At 39.5% G+C, this 20,431-nt stretch overlaps 4 protein-coding genes across 5 annotated transcripts; 2 read left to right on the plus strand and 2 right to left on the minus strand.

Annotated features, from left to right (window-relative positions):
• Nucleotides 1-679: 679 nt before the first annotated feature.
• LOC122306653 (uncharacterized membrane protein At3g27390-like) lies at nt 680-10,990 on the plus strand. Of its 2 annotated transcripts, none has more exons than XM_043119098.1 (11): nt 680-1,077; nt 1,180-1,321; nt 1,904-2,012; nt 2,118-2,313; nt 2,410-2,546; nt 8,807-9,095; nt 9,541-9,647; nt 9,733-9,868; nt 10,045-10,240; nt 10,347-10,590; nt 10,678-10,990. In XM_043119098.1, exons 2-11 carry the CDS (start codon nt 1,228-1,230, stop codon nt 10,934-10,936), a joined length of 1,767 nt encoding a protein of 588 aa, XP_042975032.1. In that variant the 5' UTR covers nt 680-1,077; nt 1,180-1,227; the 3' UTR covers nt 10,937-10,990. The 2 variants fall into 2 exon arrangements, with proteins under 2 accessions (XP_042975032.1, XP_042975031.1); XM_043119097.1 differs by having other exon boundaries at nt 1,197-1,321.
• Nucleotides 10,991-11,532: 542 nt separating this feature from the next.
• LOC122306654 (protein NOI4-like) lies at nt 11,533-12,806 on the minus strand. Its single transcript, XM_043119099.1, has 3 exons — nt 12,549-12,806; nt 12,028-12,222; nt 11,533-11,841 (listed from the first exon to the last, which is right to left on the minus strand). Exons 1-3 carry the CDS (start codon nt 12,555-12,557, stop codon nt 11,818-11,820), a joined length of 228 nt encoding a protein of 75 aa, XP_042975033.1. The 5' UTR covers nt 12,558-12,806; the 3' UTR covers nt 11,533-11,817.
• A 1,184-nt stretch (nt 12,807-13,990) lies between these two features.
• On the plus strand, nt 13,991-16,372 carry LOC122307371 (succinate dehydrogenase [ubiquinone] iron-sulfur subunit 2, mitochondrial-like). The gene is made up of 2 exons (XM_043120235.1): nt 13,991-14,775; nt 15,946-16,372. The coding sequence occupies exons 1-2, from the start codon at nt 14,120-14,122 to the stop codon at nt 16,121-16,123; spliced, it is 834 nt and encodes a 277-aa protein (XP_042976169.1). The 5' UTR covers nt 13,991-14,119; the 3' UTR covers nt 16,124-16,372.
• Nucleotides 16,373-17,268: 896 nt separating this feature from the next.
• Nucleotides 17,269-20,385, minus strand: LOC122307370. Its single transcript, XM_043120234.1, has 4 exons — nt 19,764-20,385; nt 18,988-19,162; nt 17,741-18,018; nt 17,269-17,590 (listed from the first exon to the last, which is right to left on the minus strand). The coding sequence occupies exons 1-4, from the start codon at nt 20,232-20,234 to the stop codon at nt 17,483-17,485; spliced, it is 1,032 nt and encodes a 343-aa protein (XP_042976168.1). The 5' UTR covers nt 20,235-20,385; the 3' UTR covers nt 17,269-17,482.
• Between the last annotated feature and the right edge of the window lie 46 nt (nt 20,386-20,431).

Raw genomic sequence — 20,431 nt, forward strand, 5'->3', positions numbered from 1 at the left:
CTAATAATAATAATAACCATGAGTGTCAAACCCACCCATCAATCAATTTAGGTCTGGTTAATCAAAATTAAAAATTTTATATTATCTCATTTTAATTTATCATTACATCTTTTTTAAATTTTAATATAAAATATAATAAATAATTTAATTTTTTTAAATTTTAATATAAAATTAATATTTAAAAATTATATTATAATAATATTTTAATTATTACTATTTAAAATATTCTATCTTATCATTGTGTAACCAAGTGAAGCCTTAAGGATCAGACCCACCGCTTCCTGGCTAATGGCTATTAGCAAGTAATTCAGGATAGAGGTATGCTTGAAATGAAAATGAGAAATATTTTTTGTAGTCGAAAAATGCAGTCAGTATGTAATCGTGAAGAAAAAAATAAATTAATATGAAATTTACGTAAAAAAAAAAAAAATTCATATAGCTCTCCTGAATATAAAATAAAAGTGAATATACGCGAATTTAACACGAAGTTCGCAGGCACCGCCATGCCAATTAAATTCAGACAGGATAACATGAATTTTACGCCGCATCCCTCAAGCTTGGCAAGCAGGCAAAGTGATTTTTGCCGCTTTGGAACAATAATGGTCGACCATTAGTGGCGTGGTTAAAAAAAAAAAAAAAACTTTTGCAAATGCTTTTCCTCGTTTCTCTGCAATTACATGTGTTTTTTTACCGTCAGTGACGGATTGGGACTGAGACCAACTTGTTTTGCTTTTGCTTAAAGCCCAAAACAATGAAAAAATCTAACAAAGAAAAAGAGAGGGAGAGAGAGGACAAGAAAGGATTTGGCCAGGCCTAAGCCTTCTGTGCTCTTGATTATATGATAGTAACCGCTCTATCCACGATCCCTTACAGTTTGAGGCCACACAGCGTCTGTTCAACGGTCTTGGCCCTTTCGTTAGCACGAAGTTCTTGTGATACTTCTTTCAATTTTTTAATTTGATTGAAACCTCGACGTTCCTGGTTTTTTCGTGGTCATTTGGTTCAGAAGAATAGTAAAGCAGTGATTTTTTTCGTAAGTTTCGGTTGCGTGTTTGCAGCAAATTGCTTTTCAGTATGGTGAGTATTTTTTATATTTCATTGATTATGTTTACAGGCTATTTATGGGATAATGGTGTCTGTTGTGACTGTAAGTCGGAATTAGAGTTGACTCTGTGATAGGTTTGTGGTGATTGCAGGGAGATCTGAGCGAGGAATAAGGGGATCGATATGGAACCTCCGAAGGGGGTTTTGGCTACTGTGTGGAACTTTATTTGCTTTCTTCCTTACTTCAGCGGGCTTCTGCTCCTTGGCACCATTAAAGGTCAGTGCCAATCTGTTCCTCGTTTTGGGGGGTTTTGTTGTTTTTTCGCTGCTTCTTTCATGTTCTGGATTATTTAACTTTTTTCTTCAGGAAAGAAGACAATTAAAAACGATCGTTCATAGACTGCCCGTGTAAAATTCTCTTCTTCTTCTTTAAAAAAAAAAATTGCTTTTGTTTCTCTTAAGATGTTCTGGAGTATATGAAATTAATAAATCAAAATGATAGCTTCAGCATTCTGCTTCCGTATTCCTGTTCTTCTGACCATTAAGCTACGTCTTGCGTTCCTTGGTTTGGTTCCTTTTCCGTAGCATATTCTTTACCGGGATTTGATTTAATTTTATAAGGCGGAGGGAGATGCTAGTACTCATTCAGGATATATCCAAATCAAGCATATATCCTTGAGGGTGATGTCCGAATATTTTGAGAAGTTAGAATGGCCATTTTTGCTATTTTTACGTTGAAATTTGTTATAGGATTTTATAATTACAAAGTAGCATTTGAAGCGTTGAGTGGTGGATGAAGATATATCGTTTGGACTACGAGCTGCTTATCGTAAACGCATTAAACTAATTCTTATTTCAGGTATCATTTTCTGCCCATTGGTATGCCTTATCATGACAATTGGAAATTCTGCCATCATATTGGGTCTTTGGCCAGCACATAGTGCTTGGACATATTACTGCGTCGTGAGGTGCTTTCCTTGACAATCCACCTTCCTATTGTAATTTCCTTACCAATTTGCCTTTTTCTTTTTTGTTAATCTCTTTCTCATATCGTTGATTTCTCTAATGGGCAGAGCTAAACGATTGGGACCAGTTTTGAAGCTAGTTCTCTGCTTATGCGTTCTGCCTATACTTTTGATTTTGTGGCTAGTGGTTGGTATTATTGGAAGTATCACAGGCGGAGCAGCATATGGCTTTCTTTCACCAATATTTGCTACTTTTGATGCTGTTGGAGAAGGAAAGACTAATAAATTATTCCATTGTTTTTATGTATGTCTTCAAAATTCAATTTTGGTGATTCGTTATGTTTAATTTTAACTCTTGTGTTGCCTTTAAGAGATATATTTCCTTTTCTAAATTTTGTAGGATGGGACTCGGGGAACTATTGAAAGGAGTTTCACCATTGTCAGGGATTTGAAAGATGTTTGTTTCCATTCCTACTTCTCAATTATGGATGACCTGCACAAAAAGGGGCCCCCAGATGTGACCTATTATGAGATTAGGTTTTTTGTCTATTTCTGCTTTTTACATCTGCTTCTTGTTTGTTCCATGTTTCTGCCAGAAAACCTTGCCCTCAAGTAGAGAGTATATCACTAGAAATAAGTCCTTGATGGCCACAATAGGCCTAATGGACCAATATTCTCTAACTTGTTTAATTGACTCTTAGAGAGTTCTTATATTTCACATTTGGGAACATATTTGTAATCCATGCAATAACTTTATTTTTGTGATGGATGGAGTAATCAGCGGTAAGAATAGTTACACTTTTCTTTACTTGTTTTTCTTTCATTCTCCATCTTTTTTGTGATGGATGGAGTGGAGTCATTAGTGGTGGAGTTAGGATCTAACTTCAGGGCGAGGGGTAAAAATTACATTAGAAAAAGAAAATTCAAATTAAGAAAATTCAAAGAAAATTCAATGTTATTCCTGAATTACACATGTTTCAAGGTTAGATGATTTATGTTCTCTCAGTCTATAACGGTGGTTAGATGGGTCTTGAAAGAGCGCTTGTTATCGAATCAAAACTCTTTGCCGTCGTGAGAGAAAGGGCCTTAGTACGTATCATAGAGAGTGGCAGGAGGTTTAAGCAGGAGCTTGTACTGGGTCTGGGCACCGCACAGTGGCTTGGAAGAATTCTGGAGGAGTGGGCGAAAGGGGAAAGAAAGGAGTTGTTCTCGTCAAAAAGAGAGGGCTATCGGTGTGTTACAGTCCAGCGATGTTCAAATAATCGAGGTAGATTCTTGGAAGTGGCAGTGTATGGTGATGGGGGAGGTCGAAAATGTATTCTCATACCCGAAGAGGAGGGGGGAAGGGGGTGGAGAAGAATGAAAGAGGTGCTGATGGAGGTTATCCAGTCGGTTGATAACCAAGTGGGGAGTGTTGGCGTTGAACAGAGGAAGCCACGGGAAGTAACAGAGAGGGGTCGGAAAACGTACAAGGAAGCGCTAACTCCGGCAGGAGGTGGAGAAGGGACTGGTAGAGGGAAAACTGACAATGAAGCGCATCGAGCCCCTCACGTCCTCTCGCAGGAGAGACAATACGGAAGAGACGTGTATGACAAGTTGAGGGAGATGCAGGAGCAGTTGGTGAATTTGCAGAGGGAGATCGTGAAGGTGGCGATATGTGTCGGGGCTTATAAGGAAAATGATCGAACGGTGCGTTTTGGGGGAGGAAATGGTAAGTTTAAGGGGCTTTCAAAGTCTTCATACTGTGGGCTGGGCCATCAGGCCCGTGGGGCCTCAAATGGATTTAATAACACACAATACGGGCTGGGCCCAAGTAAGCCCAGACCTCAAGTGACCCGGAAAGAATGGAGGGCTCGGTCAGGCACTGAACCGGGGCCCTCGCAGACGCAGGTGCTACCGGCGCGTCACCTGAGGGTGGTGGACACGCCGGAATCTTCATCGGGCCGGCTACAGAAGACGCCGGAGAAGGTGGTGGTGGCGTCGGAATCTGGCTTGGTGGCGCAGGAGAGGCCGATAGAGTTGGTTGAGATCCTCCCTCCTCCACCGTGCGTCAATCCTCCTCCAGGAAATGGACAGAAAACGCCGACGGAGTGCAGGGGGGGTGATAATGGTCCGGCGAGGCTATCTGAGATGCACAGTGAGGTTACGTTGGTGGGTAACAGTGGGGATGACACGGTGATGTTCTCTGAGATTCACGGAATGGGGGAGTTGGTGAGTATCAGCGAGCAGAATCCTTTTTTGGGTGCAGATGAAGCTGGTAGTGATGATTTATTCCTCTCAGATGAGGAGAACCAGATAGGGGAAGTGGGCTTCGTAGTTGGAGATGAAAACTCAGAGGAACAGATGGAATTCAGAATACAGAACCCGATACCGCTGAACTGTTTGTTTCCAGATCAGTCAAATGCCTCAGATTGGGTGTTCAACACAGTGAAGGATATACAGGAAATTGTGGGCTTGAAATGTGAAGGATACGAGGAGCAATTCATGGCATTACTCACTGCCATTGAAGCGGGTCATCAACAACATAAGAAATTAGACTCAAAGAAACAGCGGGAACTCAAAAGGTTAACCTGGTCCATGAACTCTGAAAGTAGTAATAGCAGGGATAGATCAAAGGGGAAGGGCGTGGTCTATTCCAAATGAAGCCAAAAATTGTCTCGTGGAATGTTCGTGGTTTAAATGAGGGTAGTAAGCGTCTTCAAATAAGAAACTTGCTTCGAGAATGGAAGGCGGACATAGTGTGTTTACAGGAGACAAAGCTGAAAGTAATTACTACAAAAATGGTACGAAGCATTTGGAGTTGCGTACATGTGGATTGGGTATATTTGGCAGCTAATGGGGCCTCAGGAGGTGTATTGGTGATGTGGGACCAAAGAGTGGTTGAGAAACGGGAGGATTTCATCGGGTCATTCACGGTAGCATGCTCTTTTAGGAGTGTGTCAGATGGATTTTTGTGGGCTTTTGCAGGAGTTTATGGTCCTAATTTAGACTTTGATCGTAGACTGTTGTGGGATGAACTATGTGGAGTGCACAGTTGGTGGGATCTTCCGTGGTGTATTGGTGGGGATTTTAACGTAACAAGATTTCCCAGTGAGTGCTTTGGTAATAGAAGATTGCGACCTGCAATGTCAGATTTTTCAGAATGTATTTTCGAGTTGAACTTAGTGGACTTACCAATGGCAGGGGGTACATGTACGTGGGCAAATAATCATACGTGGTCACGGTTAGATCGCTTCTTAATATCCCCGGAGTGGGAAGCTCACTTTCCGGAGGTTTGGCAGAAGAGATTGACTCGGCTGTGTTCAGACCATTGGCCTATTATGTTGGATAGTGGGGGGATCCAAAAAAGAAGCCGTTACTTTAAATTCGAAAACATGTGGTTGAAATCGGAAGGTTTTGTGGATAGGGTACGAGTGTGGTGGTCTTCTTACCAGATACAGGGTACTCCTAGTTTCATTTTTGCAGGAAAATTGAAAGCTTTAAAACAAGATTTGAAGCTTTGGAATAGTCAGTCATTTGGTAACATAGGAGAACACAAGAAATGTAAGTTAAGGGAAATTCAGGAACTAGACAGGCTTCAAGAGTCCAGATTGTTATCTCAGGAGGAATCAGATCAAAAGTTAGTGCTGATGGCAGATCTTGAGAGGACCATTTTATTAGAAGAAATTTCGTGGCGCCAAAAGTCTAGAGTTTTATGGTTGAAGGAAGGAGATCGAAGCACTAAGTTTTTTCACAGGGTAGCCAATTCTCATAGGAGATCCAACAATATTGAGATGCTGAAGATTGATGGGGCTAACTGCAACGATGAGCTTGTGATTAATAATCATGTAGTTGATTTCTTCAAACAGCTACTAACCGAGCAGGAAAGGTGGCGGCCCCGGCCTGATGGTTTGCTTTTTGATGCAATTGAGCCAATGGAGGGTATCCGATTGGAGAGGCCTTTTGAGGAGGCCGAGGTTTTTGATGTGGTGAGAAAGATGAATAAAGACAAGGCCCCGGGTCCTGACGGGTTTTCTATGGGTTTCTTTCAAACTTGTTGGGATGTGTTAAAGGAGGATCTCATGAAGGTGTTTCAGGAATTTCATTCGGTTGGAAAATTTGAGAAAAGCCTAAACGCCTCTTTTCTCGCTTTGATACCGAAGAAGGTTGGGACGGTGGAGATCAAGGAATTCCGACCCATTAGTCTGGTAAATGGGGTATACAAGATTATTTCTAAGGTACTGGCGAACCGACTTAGTGAGGTTGTGGGAAATATCATTTCGAAGCCCCAGAATGCTTTTGTAAAAGAGAGACAGATTCTAGATGCGGTCCTTATAGCAAATGAATGCCTGGATAGTAGATTAAAAGCTGGCCAAGCTGGGATTATCTGTAAGTTAGACATGGAGAAGGCGTACGACCATGTTAATTGGGATTTCCTCATTTACCTCCTGGAGAGATGTGGTTTTGGAGAAAAATGGCGATCGTGGATCCGTTGGTGTATATCTACAGTGAAATTTTCAGTGCTGATAAATGGAAGTCCAACAGGTTTCTTTGACAGCACGAGAGGTTTAAGACAAGGAGATCCGTTGTCCCCGTTACTCTTTGTTATTGTGATGGAGGCTTTGAGTAGAATGATCTCAGCTCTGGTAGCTAATGGGCGGGTGTCTGGTTTCCCGATTGGATCCCTGAATGGGGGTTCAATTAATATTTCTCACCTGTTGTTTGCAGACGACACTCTAATATTTTGTGAGTCTGACCATAATCAGGCCCGAGTTTTGAAGGCTCTTCTACTTTGCTTCGAAGCTACATCGGGTTTGAAAGTGAATTTGAACAAATCTGTGATGGTGCCCATTGGAGGAGTACAACATCTCAGACAGTTGGCGAATATTTTGGGGTGTAAGATTGCCGCTCTTCCCTTGTTATATCTTGGTCTACCGTTGGGGGCAGCCTCGAGAGCGGCTTCGGTGTGGGATACAGTGATTGAGAAGGTAGAACGCCGTCTTGCAGGTTGGAAGAGAATGTACCTGTCAAAAGGAGGTAGGACTATCCTGATAAAGAGTACACTTTCTAACCTACCAACTTACTACTTGTCCTTGTTCCCCATTCCTGCTAGTGTGGCACTCCGGATTGAGAAACTTCAGCGGGATTTCTTGTGGGGTGGTATTGGCGAGGAATTTAAATTCCACCTAGTCAGGTGGAAGAAGGTATGTAGCCCTCTCTCTAGTGGTGGTTTGGGCATCAGAAATCTGAGAATCTTTAATCGGGCGTTACTTGGAAAATGGTTGTGGAGATTTCATAAAGAACCAGAAGCTCTATGGAAGGTGGTGATAGAGAGCAAATATGGGGGTTTATGGGGGGGTTGGTGTACCAATGAAGTGAGAGGGGCATACGGAGTGGGGTTGTGGAAACATATTAGAAGAGGGTGGGAGGTTTTCTTTCGGCACTCGAGATTCTGTCTTGGAGACGGGACTAGAATCAAATTCTGGCAAGATTCTTGGAGTGGTCCTGATGCACTAAAGGCCCTATTTCCAGAACTCTTCAGGGTCGCAGTTGCTAAGAATGCTTCAGTGGCAGATGTCATGGTGATAACAGGAGGACACATCCAGTGGAACATCACTTTTAGTCGGGCGGCAAATGATTGGGAAATGGACAGCTATGCAGCCTTTTTCAGTATGTTGTACTCTTTCAAACCGAATAACCAGCATATCGACGTATTGTGGTGGATTCCTACAGGTAAAGGAGTTTTCTCGGTTAGCTCGTATTATAAATCCTTGTCACATGAGCCCCCTGTTCAGTTCCCTTGGAAAAGGATTTGGAGACACAAGGCGCCCCTCAAAGCAGCTTTTTTTGTGTGGACCGCTTCTCAGGGCAAGATCCTCACAACGGACAATTTGAGAAAACGGAGGGTGATTATCGCAGATTGGTGTTGTATGTGTAGGAAGGGGGGGGAATCGGTGGATCATCTTCTACTGCATTGTGATGTGGCCAGTTGGTTATGGAACGAGGTTTTTAGTAGACTGGATTTGGGATGGGTTATGCCTGAGTCAGTAGTGGCAGTTTTGGCTAGCTGGACAGATTTAAGAGGCAATCAAAGGATCAAGGCTGTATGGAAGATGATTCCTATATGCATCATGTGGTGTGTGTGGCAGGAGCGTAATGATCGGACCTTCGAGGACAAAGAGAGATCGAGGGAGGAACTAATAGCTTTCTTTTTTAGAACTCTTAGTACTTGGGCCACAACTGTTATTTTTAATGGGCCACTTCATGACAGCCTTGTATCTATACTCCCTACGTAGCTAGGGCATACTTTTGTACTTCATATGGCTTTTGCCTATTCTTTCATTAATACACTTGATTACTTATCAAAAAAAAAATATTAGGAAGTTATTGTAAGTCAAAACACTAGTTCAGTTTGGTTTTGATTCAATTATGATATTTAATATAATTCAATCTTCAAGTAGTTTGACTATATACATATGCAGTTTCATTATAACTCTATTGTCATTAACCAGATGACTCTGATAATTGTTTTCTTTTATAAGATAAGCTAGTATTGGTAGTTATACCAGTTAAATATAGTTAGTTATTCCAGCTATGTACGGCTGTTCCTGTTTCCATGTATGCGCTTTGTGGGTTTCTTTCCCCTCTGTTCTCTTTCTTTCCGTAGCACAACTTAGTATAACATTGGCTTGATAAGCACAGAAATTCTTTAGTTTATACAACTTTTCAAATGACTATGGTCGCTAAGCTTCATGCCTTATGGAACGCTTTTGATGCTGAACTTGTTTTATTGAGGCATTTTATTAAATTTCTTGCAGATTGCTTTATCTTCCTGCTGCAATTGTAGCTGGAGTTCTTGGTTTCATCATTGATTTTCCCTTAATCTCACTCATTGCTCTATGCAAAAGCCCTTTCATGCTCTTTAAGGGATGGAACCGTTTGTTTCATGACCTTATAGGTCGCGAAGGTCCTTTCTTGGAGACAATATGTGTGCCTTTTGCCGGTCTTGCCATCCTACTCTGGCCATTGGCTGTTGTTGGGGCAGTTTTAGCCTCCATGGCAGCCAGTATCTTTCTTGGTTCTTATGCTGGGGTGGTTGCTTATGAGGTAAAACTGTGGGATTGATGCGGCATTGATGTTAATTCTTAGTCATTTAGTTAATTTAGCCTGTTTATATGTGCTGATTTATAGTGTTTTTCTGTTGCTGAGGGCACTTGGGAGCATCATTTGCAAAGAGTTAACTTGTTGGCCACATGTTTGTTTTGAATGAGATCACACACACCTAAAAAATTTACACTAAATGATTTTTTTTTTGGTGCCGTTTTGTGATAATTTTTCATTTTGAAATTCCATTTTAGCGAGAATGGAATAAATGCCTTGAAAGTGATTGCTGCTATGGTTAATTATTGCGTTCTTACTGTTAATAGCTGTTTCAGCTTAAAATTAGAATAAATTGCAAAGCTGCATCTTTTAGCATTTAGTCTGTGAGGTGACACCACTAATGTGCATGTCAGACGATATATACATTGATTGTTTTGTCTTTGAATTACAGGAGTCCTCCTTATGGTTTGGGCTTTGCTACATTGTTGCATCGTTGTCCATATATGATGAATACAGCAACGATGTTCTTGACATGACAGAAGGATCCATCTTTCCTAGGTTTTGTTCAACATTCCATGCTTCATGGTCTTGATATAGATTCATGCACTTTCAACATGTTTTCACGTGACTCTCATATTAGCAGGCCACATTACCGAAGGAAGGGTGACCTGTCACGGAACACCTCTCGCCTGTCTTCTTTATCACGGCCCAGCTCTTTCCGTAATCCTCCCTCCCGCACAGGTTCAATGAAGCATGCTGTGGACTTGAATCCACTTGAGGTACCTTTGCATTTGAATTTAAAGGAATGTTTCTTTTCAGAATAAATTTTCTGCTCTCTATTTGCACGTGTTTGACAATGCTTGATTTAACCGAACAGTTCTGATTTTTGTAGACACCTAAATTTTTAGCTTATGGTTTATATGCTGAATAAAAATTTTGCTCTCAACTCTTGTAGCTACTTGATAGCCTATTCAAGGAGTGTCAACGCCATGGGGAGAGAATGGTTTCTGAAGGGCTAATAACACTTCAAGACGTTGAAGATGCCAAGTATGATAGCAGTAGCAAAGTTATTAGCATTGGATTACCTGCTTATTGCCTTCTTCGGGTGCTTCTGCGCTCTGCAGAAGCCAATTCCATGGGTTTACTGTTAGGTAATTGAAGTGCTTTTTCTTTGAAGGGGCCTTCTGCTTCTTATAGTAATTTGATAACATTCTTGAAGGCAAATAAATAAATGTTTTATGTACTTGATTGGTGTAGCCGACAATGTTACCGAGATCACTAGTACAAACAGACCAAAAGATACCTTCTTTGATTGGTTTCTTCACCCACTTCTGATCCTTAAAGACCAGATTAAAGCTGAGAACCTTTCTAAGGCAGAAGAGGACTATTTCTCCAAATTAGTCTTGCTGATTGGTGATCCTGGGAGGCTGAAGAACTCGAATATTGGCTCACCACCTGAACCCGAGCTTAGACGAGCTGAAATTGATGCACTAGCTCGAAGGTAGTAAAATGAAAATTGTACATTTTTATTATCATTTTTCCTTGCAGTTGTTCTGTTTTCATACATCCTCTTATTTTTATGATGCAGGCTGCAAGGGATCACCAAATCTATCTCAAGGTATCCAACTTTTAGGCGTCGCTTTGAATGTTTTATCAAAACCACATCCGACGAACTTGCCAAGAAGCATGGTGAAAGCAGCAGATCAAACAATGGGCCTAAACCAATTGCAAGATCGAAGAGCGCCTTTGCACGAATGTTCAGCCAGAGATCTTTTAATAACAAGACAAGAAATCACGGTTCTGATCAAGAGTCACGACAAGTTGTTAGAGATGTGGAAATTTTGTGACAAAACAAGTTTAATAGAATTTTAGTCAAAATCTTAATTTTATGTTTCCTCTAATTTATTTCCTAATTGCTCAGTTTAAAAATAAAAAATCTAACATCTCTGGAATGTAAGGGTAGATATTTAATTCTAGGGGTTGGCTCAGTGGTAAAAACTTTGGACTTGGTGGTATACGGTTTGAATCGTTTTTAGTGCAAACAATTTTTAGGATTTATGTTGTTTGGATAGTAAGATGAGATAAGATAGTTTTAGATGAAAGTTAAAATTTTATTTGTTAATATTATTATTGTTTTGAGATTTGAAAGGTTGAATTGAGATTTTATAAGGTTGAATTATGTATTGGATTTTGTATATAAATTTGAAAAAGTTGTAATAATAAGATGATATGTATTGAGTATTTTTCAATACCAATGGCCTTTTGAGTGATTTTTTCCTTCAATTATTTAATGTGTACTTGTGAAAAATTTCTTACTGGTGCAAAAAAAAAAAATGAAAGGTCAAATACTTAATAGTGAATAAAATAATTATATTTTTATTGACATGTGATGAATCACACTAAACATAAAAGAAAGATACATATTCCATGCATGCATAAAGAATTAGAGATAACGTGTTTCATTGAATCCATAGATGTTAATGAATTGTCACTTCTTGAAAAAGATAATAATAATAATAATAATAATAATTAACAATTATGTAATGGTGAATACATTATCCGCGTCTTATATCTATTCTGCCTGTCTGTCTGTCTTTCCTCCTTCATTACATACACAGAGATTGGCAACATGAACCAAGATTTAACGAAGTAGAAGTATCATGTAAATGAGAAATCGACTGCCATTTATTCCTCAGTACTGTCAAAACCGCCACCAGCTCGTCGTTGTTCAGAAACAGCAAAACCATTTTTTCTGCATCCAAATACATAACAATTAACATTATTACAAATTTCTTTTAATCTATTTTATATTATTATGTTTTTATGAAAAAAAAAGAAGAAGAAGAAGAAGAAGAAGATTTTTTTTACGTAAATCTTGTTTTTTTCTTTAAAAATTCTAGATCCGTACAAAACATTAAACCGGTTATCGTACAGTTACCGTTTCAGGTGACTGAAAATTTTCTTGCGATTTAGATTGATTCTCATTTCTTCGTTGCGTGGCTCCACTCCCAGCAGCCCCATCAGATTTCTTCTCATCTCTAGCTTTGCTGAATATGACGGTAAACCCTTCCGCCGAGGCCGGATTGTTCACATCCCACTCACCAAATTTAGGTAGAGGCCGACCTTTATCCTGCTGCGTGCACGTACATCATGACAAGCTTTTGATGTTAGCATATCAAGATACAGAGATAGCTTTGTTTATATCTCTACGTACGTAAATTGATCGAGTGCATGAATTCAGGCATATATATCTGATAAATTTAATATATTATATACATTCTTCATGGAACAAATTTGAATCTAAATATATGCATTGTTACGATCGATATACGGATTGATCCATTCCAACATACTTTCACAAATTGATTCCCAACATCATATTCTTGGGTATCGATTGTTTTTTTGTTGCAGGTCAAGAGAGAGAGAGTAATTAAAAAGCAGAGAATAAGTAAAGCATACCGACGCCATTAAAATATATCGCAGGGACTTCCTCGACAAGATTGTGAGAGAGAACAAAAAAGAGAAATAGGCAATGAATGAGGAGAAGAATCAGAGAGATAGAGATAGAGAGAGAAGAGGTCCAAAAAATGAGGAAAATGGAAAGACGGAGAGAGGGAGAAAAGGTAGGGAACGGAGAAAGCAGCGGGTAGGAATTATTGGTCATTGTTGAACGAGGCACGCACGACGTTGGTAACGCCTAACCCACCCAGCTGTTTTTCTCATCACCCTCTCTCCCTTCCCTTCCCTTCCCTTCTAGCAGTTTTACTTTTTGACTCTTTTATTTCATTTAACCATCATATCTTAAATTTTTTAGTAAATGTGTTCTGGCTTGATGGCATAACACTCCGTCTCTAAAATGGAAGTTTTGAATTCGACCTCCCTCTCTCGATAAATAAAAAAATGTGTTTAGTTCACAAAAAAGAAAAACGATGCTTCACATTGTTATTGTTAATATAATTTTATTATAGATAAGATCACGTCAATTTATAAATTTTATCTTTAAAAATAGATTTATAAAAGAAAAAATATAGTTATAAGTACAATTGTGTACTAATTTGTGTATCAATGTGATGTGATTGGTCAAAAAGTAAATTTTATTAAAAACAGTATTAATTTAAATTTTAAGTATAAATGAATCATTATTAATATACAGATTAATACGTGACTATATTTATATATAGCAAAACTCTTTATAAAATATCTAATTGTTGAAATACATTGTAATGTATCGATATCTAGGTGGCACTTGTTCATGCAATTGTTCTTAAAAAGAAATCGTATAAGAGTGAGACTTTGGGCCTTAAGAGGCCCAATTCAAATCACATAAGTCACTTGCTCGTGGGTAAAATTTATCTGGAATTTTCTTATGGTTATTTATATATAAATTGTGAAACATTTTATCTGGGAAGGGAATGGATTCTTGAATTCAATTAAGAATAATCTATTTTACTCTTTCATTCTGTCTCCTATTTTTTAACCGTTTAAGTATTTAATTTTTTTGATTTAATTTTCTGATTAAAGAAATGATTATTAATGTATTGATATTTTTTTTATTTTTTAAAAATATTTAAAAATGTTAAAAAATATAAATAAATTGAAAATTTGAGTTTGGCCTCCACACGCCCAGCGGTCAGCACGCCAGCCTAGCATCCCTCTTCTTCAATTAATGTGGGTGCCGTGTGCATCTTTTCCTTAGGTTTATAGTTGTATTACCGGTCCGAGAAAGCGACGGTGTCAAAATGACTGCTCCGGGAGCAAACCACGATAGTAATAACAACCAACGGCTTAAAACCCTCCACGTAACGCACATTATTAACCCTCGCAGTGTCTCCAAATTGACCCTGCATTCTTTAGCGTAATCGCCTCCTTAAAACCGTTCTTTTCTATAAATAAAACCCATTTTGGTACCTTTGTGACGCTATTCCACCAAGCCCAAAAGAAAAAGACCAGCCTATCGGAGCCCATTTCTTCCGTCTCTCTCTATCTCTCTCTCTCTCGCTCTCTCTATCTGGGACTGAAGGAAGGCAGTAATGGCGACGGGTCTGTTCAGGAGGGCAGTATCTAGGATTTCGACGGCGAGATTCATGCTGGCTCGGGCCCACGCGAGCGAGGCTCAGGCGCAGCAGGTGGAGCCGAAGGCACGCTCCTCCCCGACCCTCAAGACCTTCTCAATCTACCGGTGGAATCCTGACAGCCCATCGAAGCCGGAGCTCCAGGAGTACAAGATCGACCTGAAAGAGTGCGGTCCCATGGTCCTCGACGCCCTCATCAAGATCAAGAATGAGTTCGACCCCACCCTCACCTTCCGCCGATCGTGCCGAGAAGGCATCTGCGGTTCTTGCGCAATGAACATAGACGGCTGCAACGGACTCGCCTGCCTCACCAAGATCCCGTCGGCCGGATCGAACACCACGATCACCCCACTGCCACACATGTTCGTGATTAAGGACCTGGTGGTGGACATGACCAACTTCTACAACCAATATAAGAGCATCGAGCCCTGGCTTAAGAGAAAGACCCCGGCATCCGTTCCGGGGAAGGAGATACTGCAGAGCAAGAAGGATAGGGCCAAGCTGGATGGGATGTACGAGTGCATTCTCTGTGCCTGCTGTAGCACATCCTGCCCCAGTTACTGGTGGAACCCCGAGTCTTATCTGGGACCCGCAGCTTTGCTCCACGCCAATCGGTAAACTTCTCTATAATTTTTTTAATAATCTACTGTCATTTATTTGAGTGTTATTTGTTGGTTTTAGGCGATGGAGTGTGATTCTGATTTATATACTGTTCAAACTATGGTTGGCTTACACTTGCTTAGAAAACTAGGGGTTCTTTCTTCTTTAAAAAAAGAACAAAATTCATTAATAATCCCCCTCCCCTCTTATTTTTCTGCAAATGGAATTGCTTTTATTTTCCTTCTTTTTGTCTATGATTATTGTTTTTTGCTTTCCCTAGTAAATAATTTTTTTTTTTCGTATTTTACTAATGTAGTCTTTAACCTATGTTGTGGAGAATGTTATATGTTCGATGTTTTGTTCCTCTACTTAAATGAACCGGATGAGGACCCTCTAGAAAATCTAGGTAACCCTACCATAAAGTAATGGTAGATTGTCATCCCGGCGTTTATAATGTCTAAATGATCTTAGTTTTTTCCTGAATTCACCGTTTCACCAAAAAATAACACATTCTGGAATTCTTAATAAAGTTTCCTGGTCTCGAAAACCCTTTGAATTCAAACCAGGGTCTTATTCACTCGTGATCTTATCGATAAGTATACTCGTTATATCCATTTTGTTTCGCTGTTAGCCTGTTAGGATTGTGATCAAAATGTTACTTGATGTGAACTCCAATCGACTTGCTTTGAAATCCAACAACAATATTGAAAAAACGAACCCAAGAAAGCCAAAATCAAGTCTATGGATGGAGAATCTAGACCTGTTGAGATCCTGTTTCAAGAACCTAGATTATATTAAAATCGATCAAAACTGGTTCTCCTCTTTCAAGCCCATCATGAGTGTTGGGCTCTTGCTAGTTTCGTCCCAATTGGATTACACCAATTCTTGCATTGCTCCCTTGATCTTCGTACCTCTTAATCTTGTAATTGATCCTTATGACTTGGTCCGCCTTTGGGCCCATCATTACTTGAAGCAATATCTGAGTTTTACCCATACAATTGGAAATGCATTCGATAACTGAAATACCTATGTGATAAAGGGATGGAGTTCAAATCTCGTTAGGTCTGTGTGTTTCTCTGTGCATGTCCTTGAATCTCTTTGTTTTGTCAAAAATATATGGCATGGTTGTTAGTGATTAGGAAGTTTTTAAGATTTTCATTTGTGGATTGTACATGCTGCTGCAGGTGGATAAGTGATAGCCGTGATGAATTTACCAAGGAAAGGCTGGATGCTATAAATGATGAGTTCAAGCTCTACCGCTGCCATACCATACTCAACTGTGCCCGTGCCTGTCCGAAGGGCTTGAACCCTGGAAAACAGATCACCCATATCAAGCAGCTCCAACTCTCTAGTGGCAATTGAGTTTCTAGCTTCATCTGGCACCAGCTGGCATGCTGCTGATGCGCATTTCCCGTTATTCTACGATAATTTTGATGACCCATGAACTGTGTATTGAGTTAATAACGTGAAGCATCTAATGTATTACCTTATCCCATTTGTACCTACAGAATTTTCGAATCAAATTGTGTTGTCTTTCTTTGCTTTCGAATAAATGTTAATGGAACTCCGTGGGTCCACCAGGAACTGTGATCAGATACCTGGTTTATTGAATTTCTCCAAGAGTCCCATAACTTTTGTTTTCGTACAGAAGTTTACTTTTGTAAGGCGATTGTGTGGACCAAGCAATTCTTCCTATAGAAAAGAAGTGCCAAATTTAATGTGTTTGGATCCTTTTTATTATCATCACTAGCAGGAATCTGTCCTCACACTGTCCATTTCGTCATAGAAGAAGATAAATGGAGGCGTGGCATGCACGGAAATAGAACAAGCCTAGCAAATATTGGTGAAGCTAATCTTATGCCAAACCACATTGACTGTATCAACAAGAAGGCGAAGTTATTTGCAGAACCAGGGCTCTTGATTTTCATGGTCTCCTTTTAGTTTCAGACCAATTCCTTTCCAGCGAGTACTCGCCTTTCATTTGTCGCGGACTCTCAAAACCTTGAACCGTTTTACGTCACTGTAACGGGTGATGTAACATTGTTGTTACTGAACTTGCTTATCTTATTGCGTTTAAAGCTGTCAGTTCCCTCTCGTCCCGTGCACTTTTAACTTCGATTTGATGAAAAAGGATATAGGAACGCATGCATGCCAATGGCATAAACATAGGAAGGGCCGCTGCATTCACTTGGTATGGCACAACAGAGGACTGTAACAAGGGACTGGCTTCAATAGGATGCAACGATGACTGCGATCCAGCATATTGTAACTGTTATGTCAGGAAACAGCCAATAATAGCCTTAACACGCAGGTATGTTTTTAAGGCACTGAGACTTTTCTGCAGGTATGTCATGTTTCTGCACTTCATGCAACCAACAAATGTATGTTGTGTAATTGTCCGAGAAGCTGCACATTATAATTTCTTTTCTCAACGAAATAATTTTTCTTAGAGAGAGAGAGAGAGAGAGAGAGAGAGAGAGAGATTCCCTAACGGTAGAAGTATACAATTGACAACGAATGCTCTGTATTATCTACGAGAAAGATGAATTACAGAGCATCCACATTTCAATGTCAATTATTCCATCCACCACAACATATTCTAACAAAATTCTGAGCATTCCATGCACAAGTCAAGATTTATAACCGCCAAAGAAACGAGCCTAACTTAAAAGCTAGCTTTTAAAACAGCAATTGAAGAATATAGAAAAAACTGTACAAGGGCTATGTCCTGCGAGAAAGACCAAGGAATACAGCAGCTGATGAGATTTGTACCCTAAGATCAGCAATATCCACATCATGTCCACCTTCAACAAGACCCCACCTGTCCACCTACATAGAAATAAGAAAAAACTATCATAATTAATTTGGAAGAGAGAGACACGGGGTACATCCTAACGTCAGCAATTGCTAAGGTCTGTTGTGTAAGAAAGAGAAAAGGGAGGTGGGGGGCAGCAGGAATGCCGTTATAGTAATGAAAACCTGCAAATCTTCTTCTAGTCTAATCAATTCAATTGCCTCCTCAATCTGCAATTTCCCATTAGAGATCCCAACTGCAATAATCAAAGAATGTGCTGCAGCTGCGATAGCATCAATTGCTGCTAATTCACAGTCATCTGTTTTCTTTAGAAGGTTATCTATGGCCTTTATGAGACCATCTTCCTGCTTTCCGCCAAAAAAGCTGGAGTAGACGACAGGCTTAAAGCCAAATTCAGACTCTACCCAATCAAGTAAAGGATCAATTTTCTGCACTTGACGTTCTACAAAAAATATAAGGCATGATAGGTCAGACGTTTAAAATGAAAAGATCCATCTCCAAGAAAAGACCGTATGTGTAAGAAGCTATATGCAACACACCATGTCAGACCTAACTGTTGTCAATTTTCTTAAAAGAGACCCAAAAGCCTTGAAAGGTATGCAGTTTTCTTCGAGGGAGTTGGCATTGATGACAAGCTAGAGACTTTTGCAAAAGAAACTTTTCAGGCTTTCAACCATTTAACCATACTGTTCCTTTTCTGAGACGGGCAGAAGTAAGATTATTTTGTATGGGAAAGTAATCTAACTAATTAAATTAGCACATAGGTTCATGTACTCTCCCTCTCCCCCATATGTGTGCCTGCCCAGTTATGTAAAACAAAAACAAACAAATCCTGAAATATAATTCCCTAGTAAGTCGTAAGTCATAACTAAAAAACACATATCTATAACATCTATCTCATAAGAGAATTTTCCTATTAAGTATTGAAGTTTCAAAATTTGCCACAGTAAGTCGTAAAGCTTGTTTCCTGTAGTATTGCAGTCATCGAAACTCCGCAACCAAATCTAACATCGACAAACCATAATTAAAATGAGATCAAGAATTGTGGGGTATAAAGGGTTTTGTATAGTGTTTAGATTTTTTTTACAAGTAAAAATGGTCTAGCGTTCTGATTTTTTGTAGGTTGTATAACGTTTATTTCAAGTGGACATATAAGCATGGACATTAATATACGAGACTTTGAGAATTTTAGAGATCCTATATTAAAAAGCCTTCTATTCTGCATAATTCTGAAATTTTCTTTAGAATTAACGGATCAAAATTCGAAAGTAGTTGTCTTGGAGGGGTCAAAAATAGACTCCATTGGCACCTACTTATGGCCTTCAACCAGTATCCATTGAAGAAGTATCAAACGAAATCAAACACATTGATAATTTAAATGAATACGGAGATTACAATTGCAATCACATACCATAGACGCCATGTGTCAGATCGTTATCTTCCGGAGCTCGACAAAAGACCAGATCTTGATTAAATTTCTTCATCAAATTCTCAATAATCTTTGCTCGCGTAAGTGGAACTCTATCCAGTGCGGTACAAGCAAGTTTCATTAGAGGCATTGTGAAGGGTCTGATCCCATCTGTTTGCTACAGCAATTAACATAAAATTTAACAAAAATAAATTATTAATTAACACAAGTATAACTTTATGATTTTTTTTAGGAACGAGATTATAATAGCTTCAGAAACACCAAAACACATTCTATACGAAAGAAAACTCCCAAAACAAGGAAAATTACGAAAGAAAGCCCATGTCTTACAACACCCACAAAATCAAATCTCAAGAGTATTTGAGTCGCCGTGAACCTACAACACCGACAAAAGACCCAATTCAGATGCCATAGTAGTACGGCAATCCAACTCCAAAAGAAAAAAACATTTGGACGAGAACCCATTTGATTTGAGCAATATTGCGGTAATAATTTGCATACCAATACTGATTCATATTCAAAATTTAAATTAATATTATTTTTGATAAAATTTATTTTTTAACTAATCATATTACATCATTAGATTAGTGCTCATATTAATATACAGTTATGCTTGTAATTAGATTTTTCCTTTTATTTAAGCAAATCCAAAAAGACCCGAAAGATCTTCAGTCCACAAAACAAAGAGACCAAATGAGAATTCAGAAAAGTATACAACAATCACAAGAAAGTTACATAAATTTAGCTCACGCACTAACCTGGTATTGCCACTCAGCAGCAATGGCCTTAGCAAGAGGCAGCGTAGGGAGCTTGAGGGGCCTCTTGGAGGGTGCCTTAAGAGTCCGATAATCAAGCATCACCGTCCACCCAATCCCATCATCGGCCTCTCTTATCTTCACGTCGTTGTAGAACCTCCTACCCACAATGGACCCGGTCATGAACGACATCGGCATTGTCACAGAAGACGCCATTTCAGCCTTCGAGCTCGACGCCTTGACGTGAATGCTGTCATCTCTGTAGCTTTTGATGTTGTTGCTTTTACTATCGCCGTCTTCTGGGATGTCAAATGAAAATGAGAAGGATGAAGAAGGGTCGTCGGATGGGGAGTCATGGGCGGTGGCGATGGACGAGCTGAAAAGACGCGTGTGGGGTTGTGACGAAACTGCTGTGAGAAATCTGGGGTTTTTTCTGAGTGAGTTGAGTGTTCGACTCATCATCGAATTGGCCATTGATTCAGAATTTTGTATTTTATAACTTGAGGATTTTTGCCTCGGAGCGTACTTGCTAGAATTGTGTTCTTGAGCTTGCTAGGGTTTCGGATACTTCCGACTCTTGGAGATGAACTGGACTCTCGGTACACCTTGGCCCAAGATGAGAAATCAAAGTCCTCCATCCTAAAGTCCATCCAATTACGCTGTTACTATAT

The sequence above is a fragment of the Carya illinoinensis genome, chromosome 4 (assembly GCF_018687715.1).
Source record: "Carya illinoinensis cultivar Pawnee chromosome 4, C.illinoinensisPawnee_v1, whole genome shotgun sequence".
NCBI classification, from domain to species: Eukaryota; Viridiplantae; Streptophyta; class Magnoliopsida; order Fagales; family Juglandaceae; genus Carya; species Carya illinoinensis.

Bases quoted from the DNA above. Each gene is read 5' to 3' on its own strand.
- LOC122306653 (XM_043119098.1), top strand. From the start codon at position 1,228: ATGGAACCTCCGAAGGGGGTTTTGGCTACTGTGTGGAACTTTATTTGC. The intron at 2,547-8,806 runs GTTTTTTGTCTA...AATTTCTTGCAG, and splicing joins GTGACCTATTATGAGATTAG to ATTGCTTTATCTTCCTGCTG. The intron at 10,241-10,346 runs GTAATTGAAGTG...TGATTGGTGTAG, and splicing joins TTCCATGGGTTTACTGTTAG to CCGACAATGTTACCGAGATC.
- LOC122306654 (XM_043119099.1), bottom strand. The intron at 11,842-12,027 runs GTAACTGTACGA...ATTTGGATGCAG, and splicing joins ATTTTCAGTCACCTGAAACG to AAAAAATGGTTTTGCTGTTT.
- LOC122307371 (XM_043120235.1), top strand. From the start codon at position 14,120: ATGGCGACGGGTCTGTTCAGGAGGGCAGTATCTAGGATTTCGACGGCG. The intron at 14,776-15,945 runs GTAAACTTCTCT...ATGCTGCTGCAG, and splicing joins GCTTTGCTCCACGCCAATCG to GTGGATAAGTGATAGCCGTG.
- LOC122307370 (XM_043120234.1), bottom strand. From the start codon at position 20,234: ATGGCCAATTCGATGATGAGTCGAACACTCAACTCACTCAGAAAAAAC. The intron at 19,163-19,763 runs GTTAGTGCGTGA...TAATTGCTGTAG, and splicing joins CTGCTGAGTGGCAATACCAG to CAAACAGATGGGATCAGACC. The intron at 17,591-17,740 runs GTTTTCATTACT...ATTTCTATGTAG, and splicing joins GACTAGAAGAAGATTTGCAG to GTGGACAGGTGGGGTCTTGT.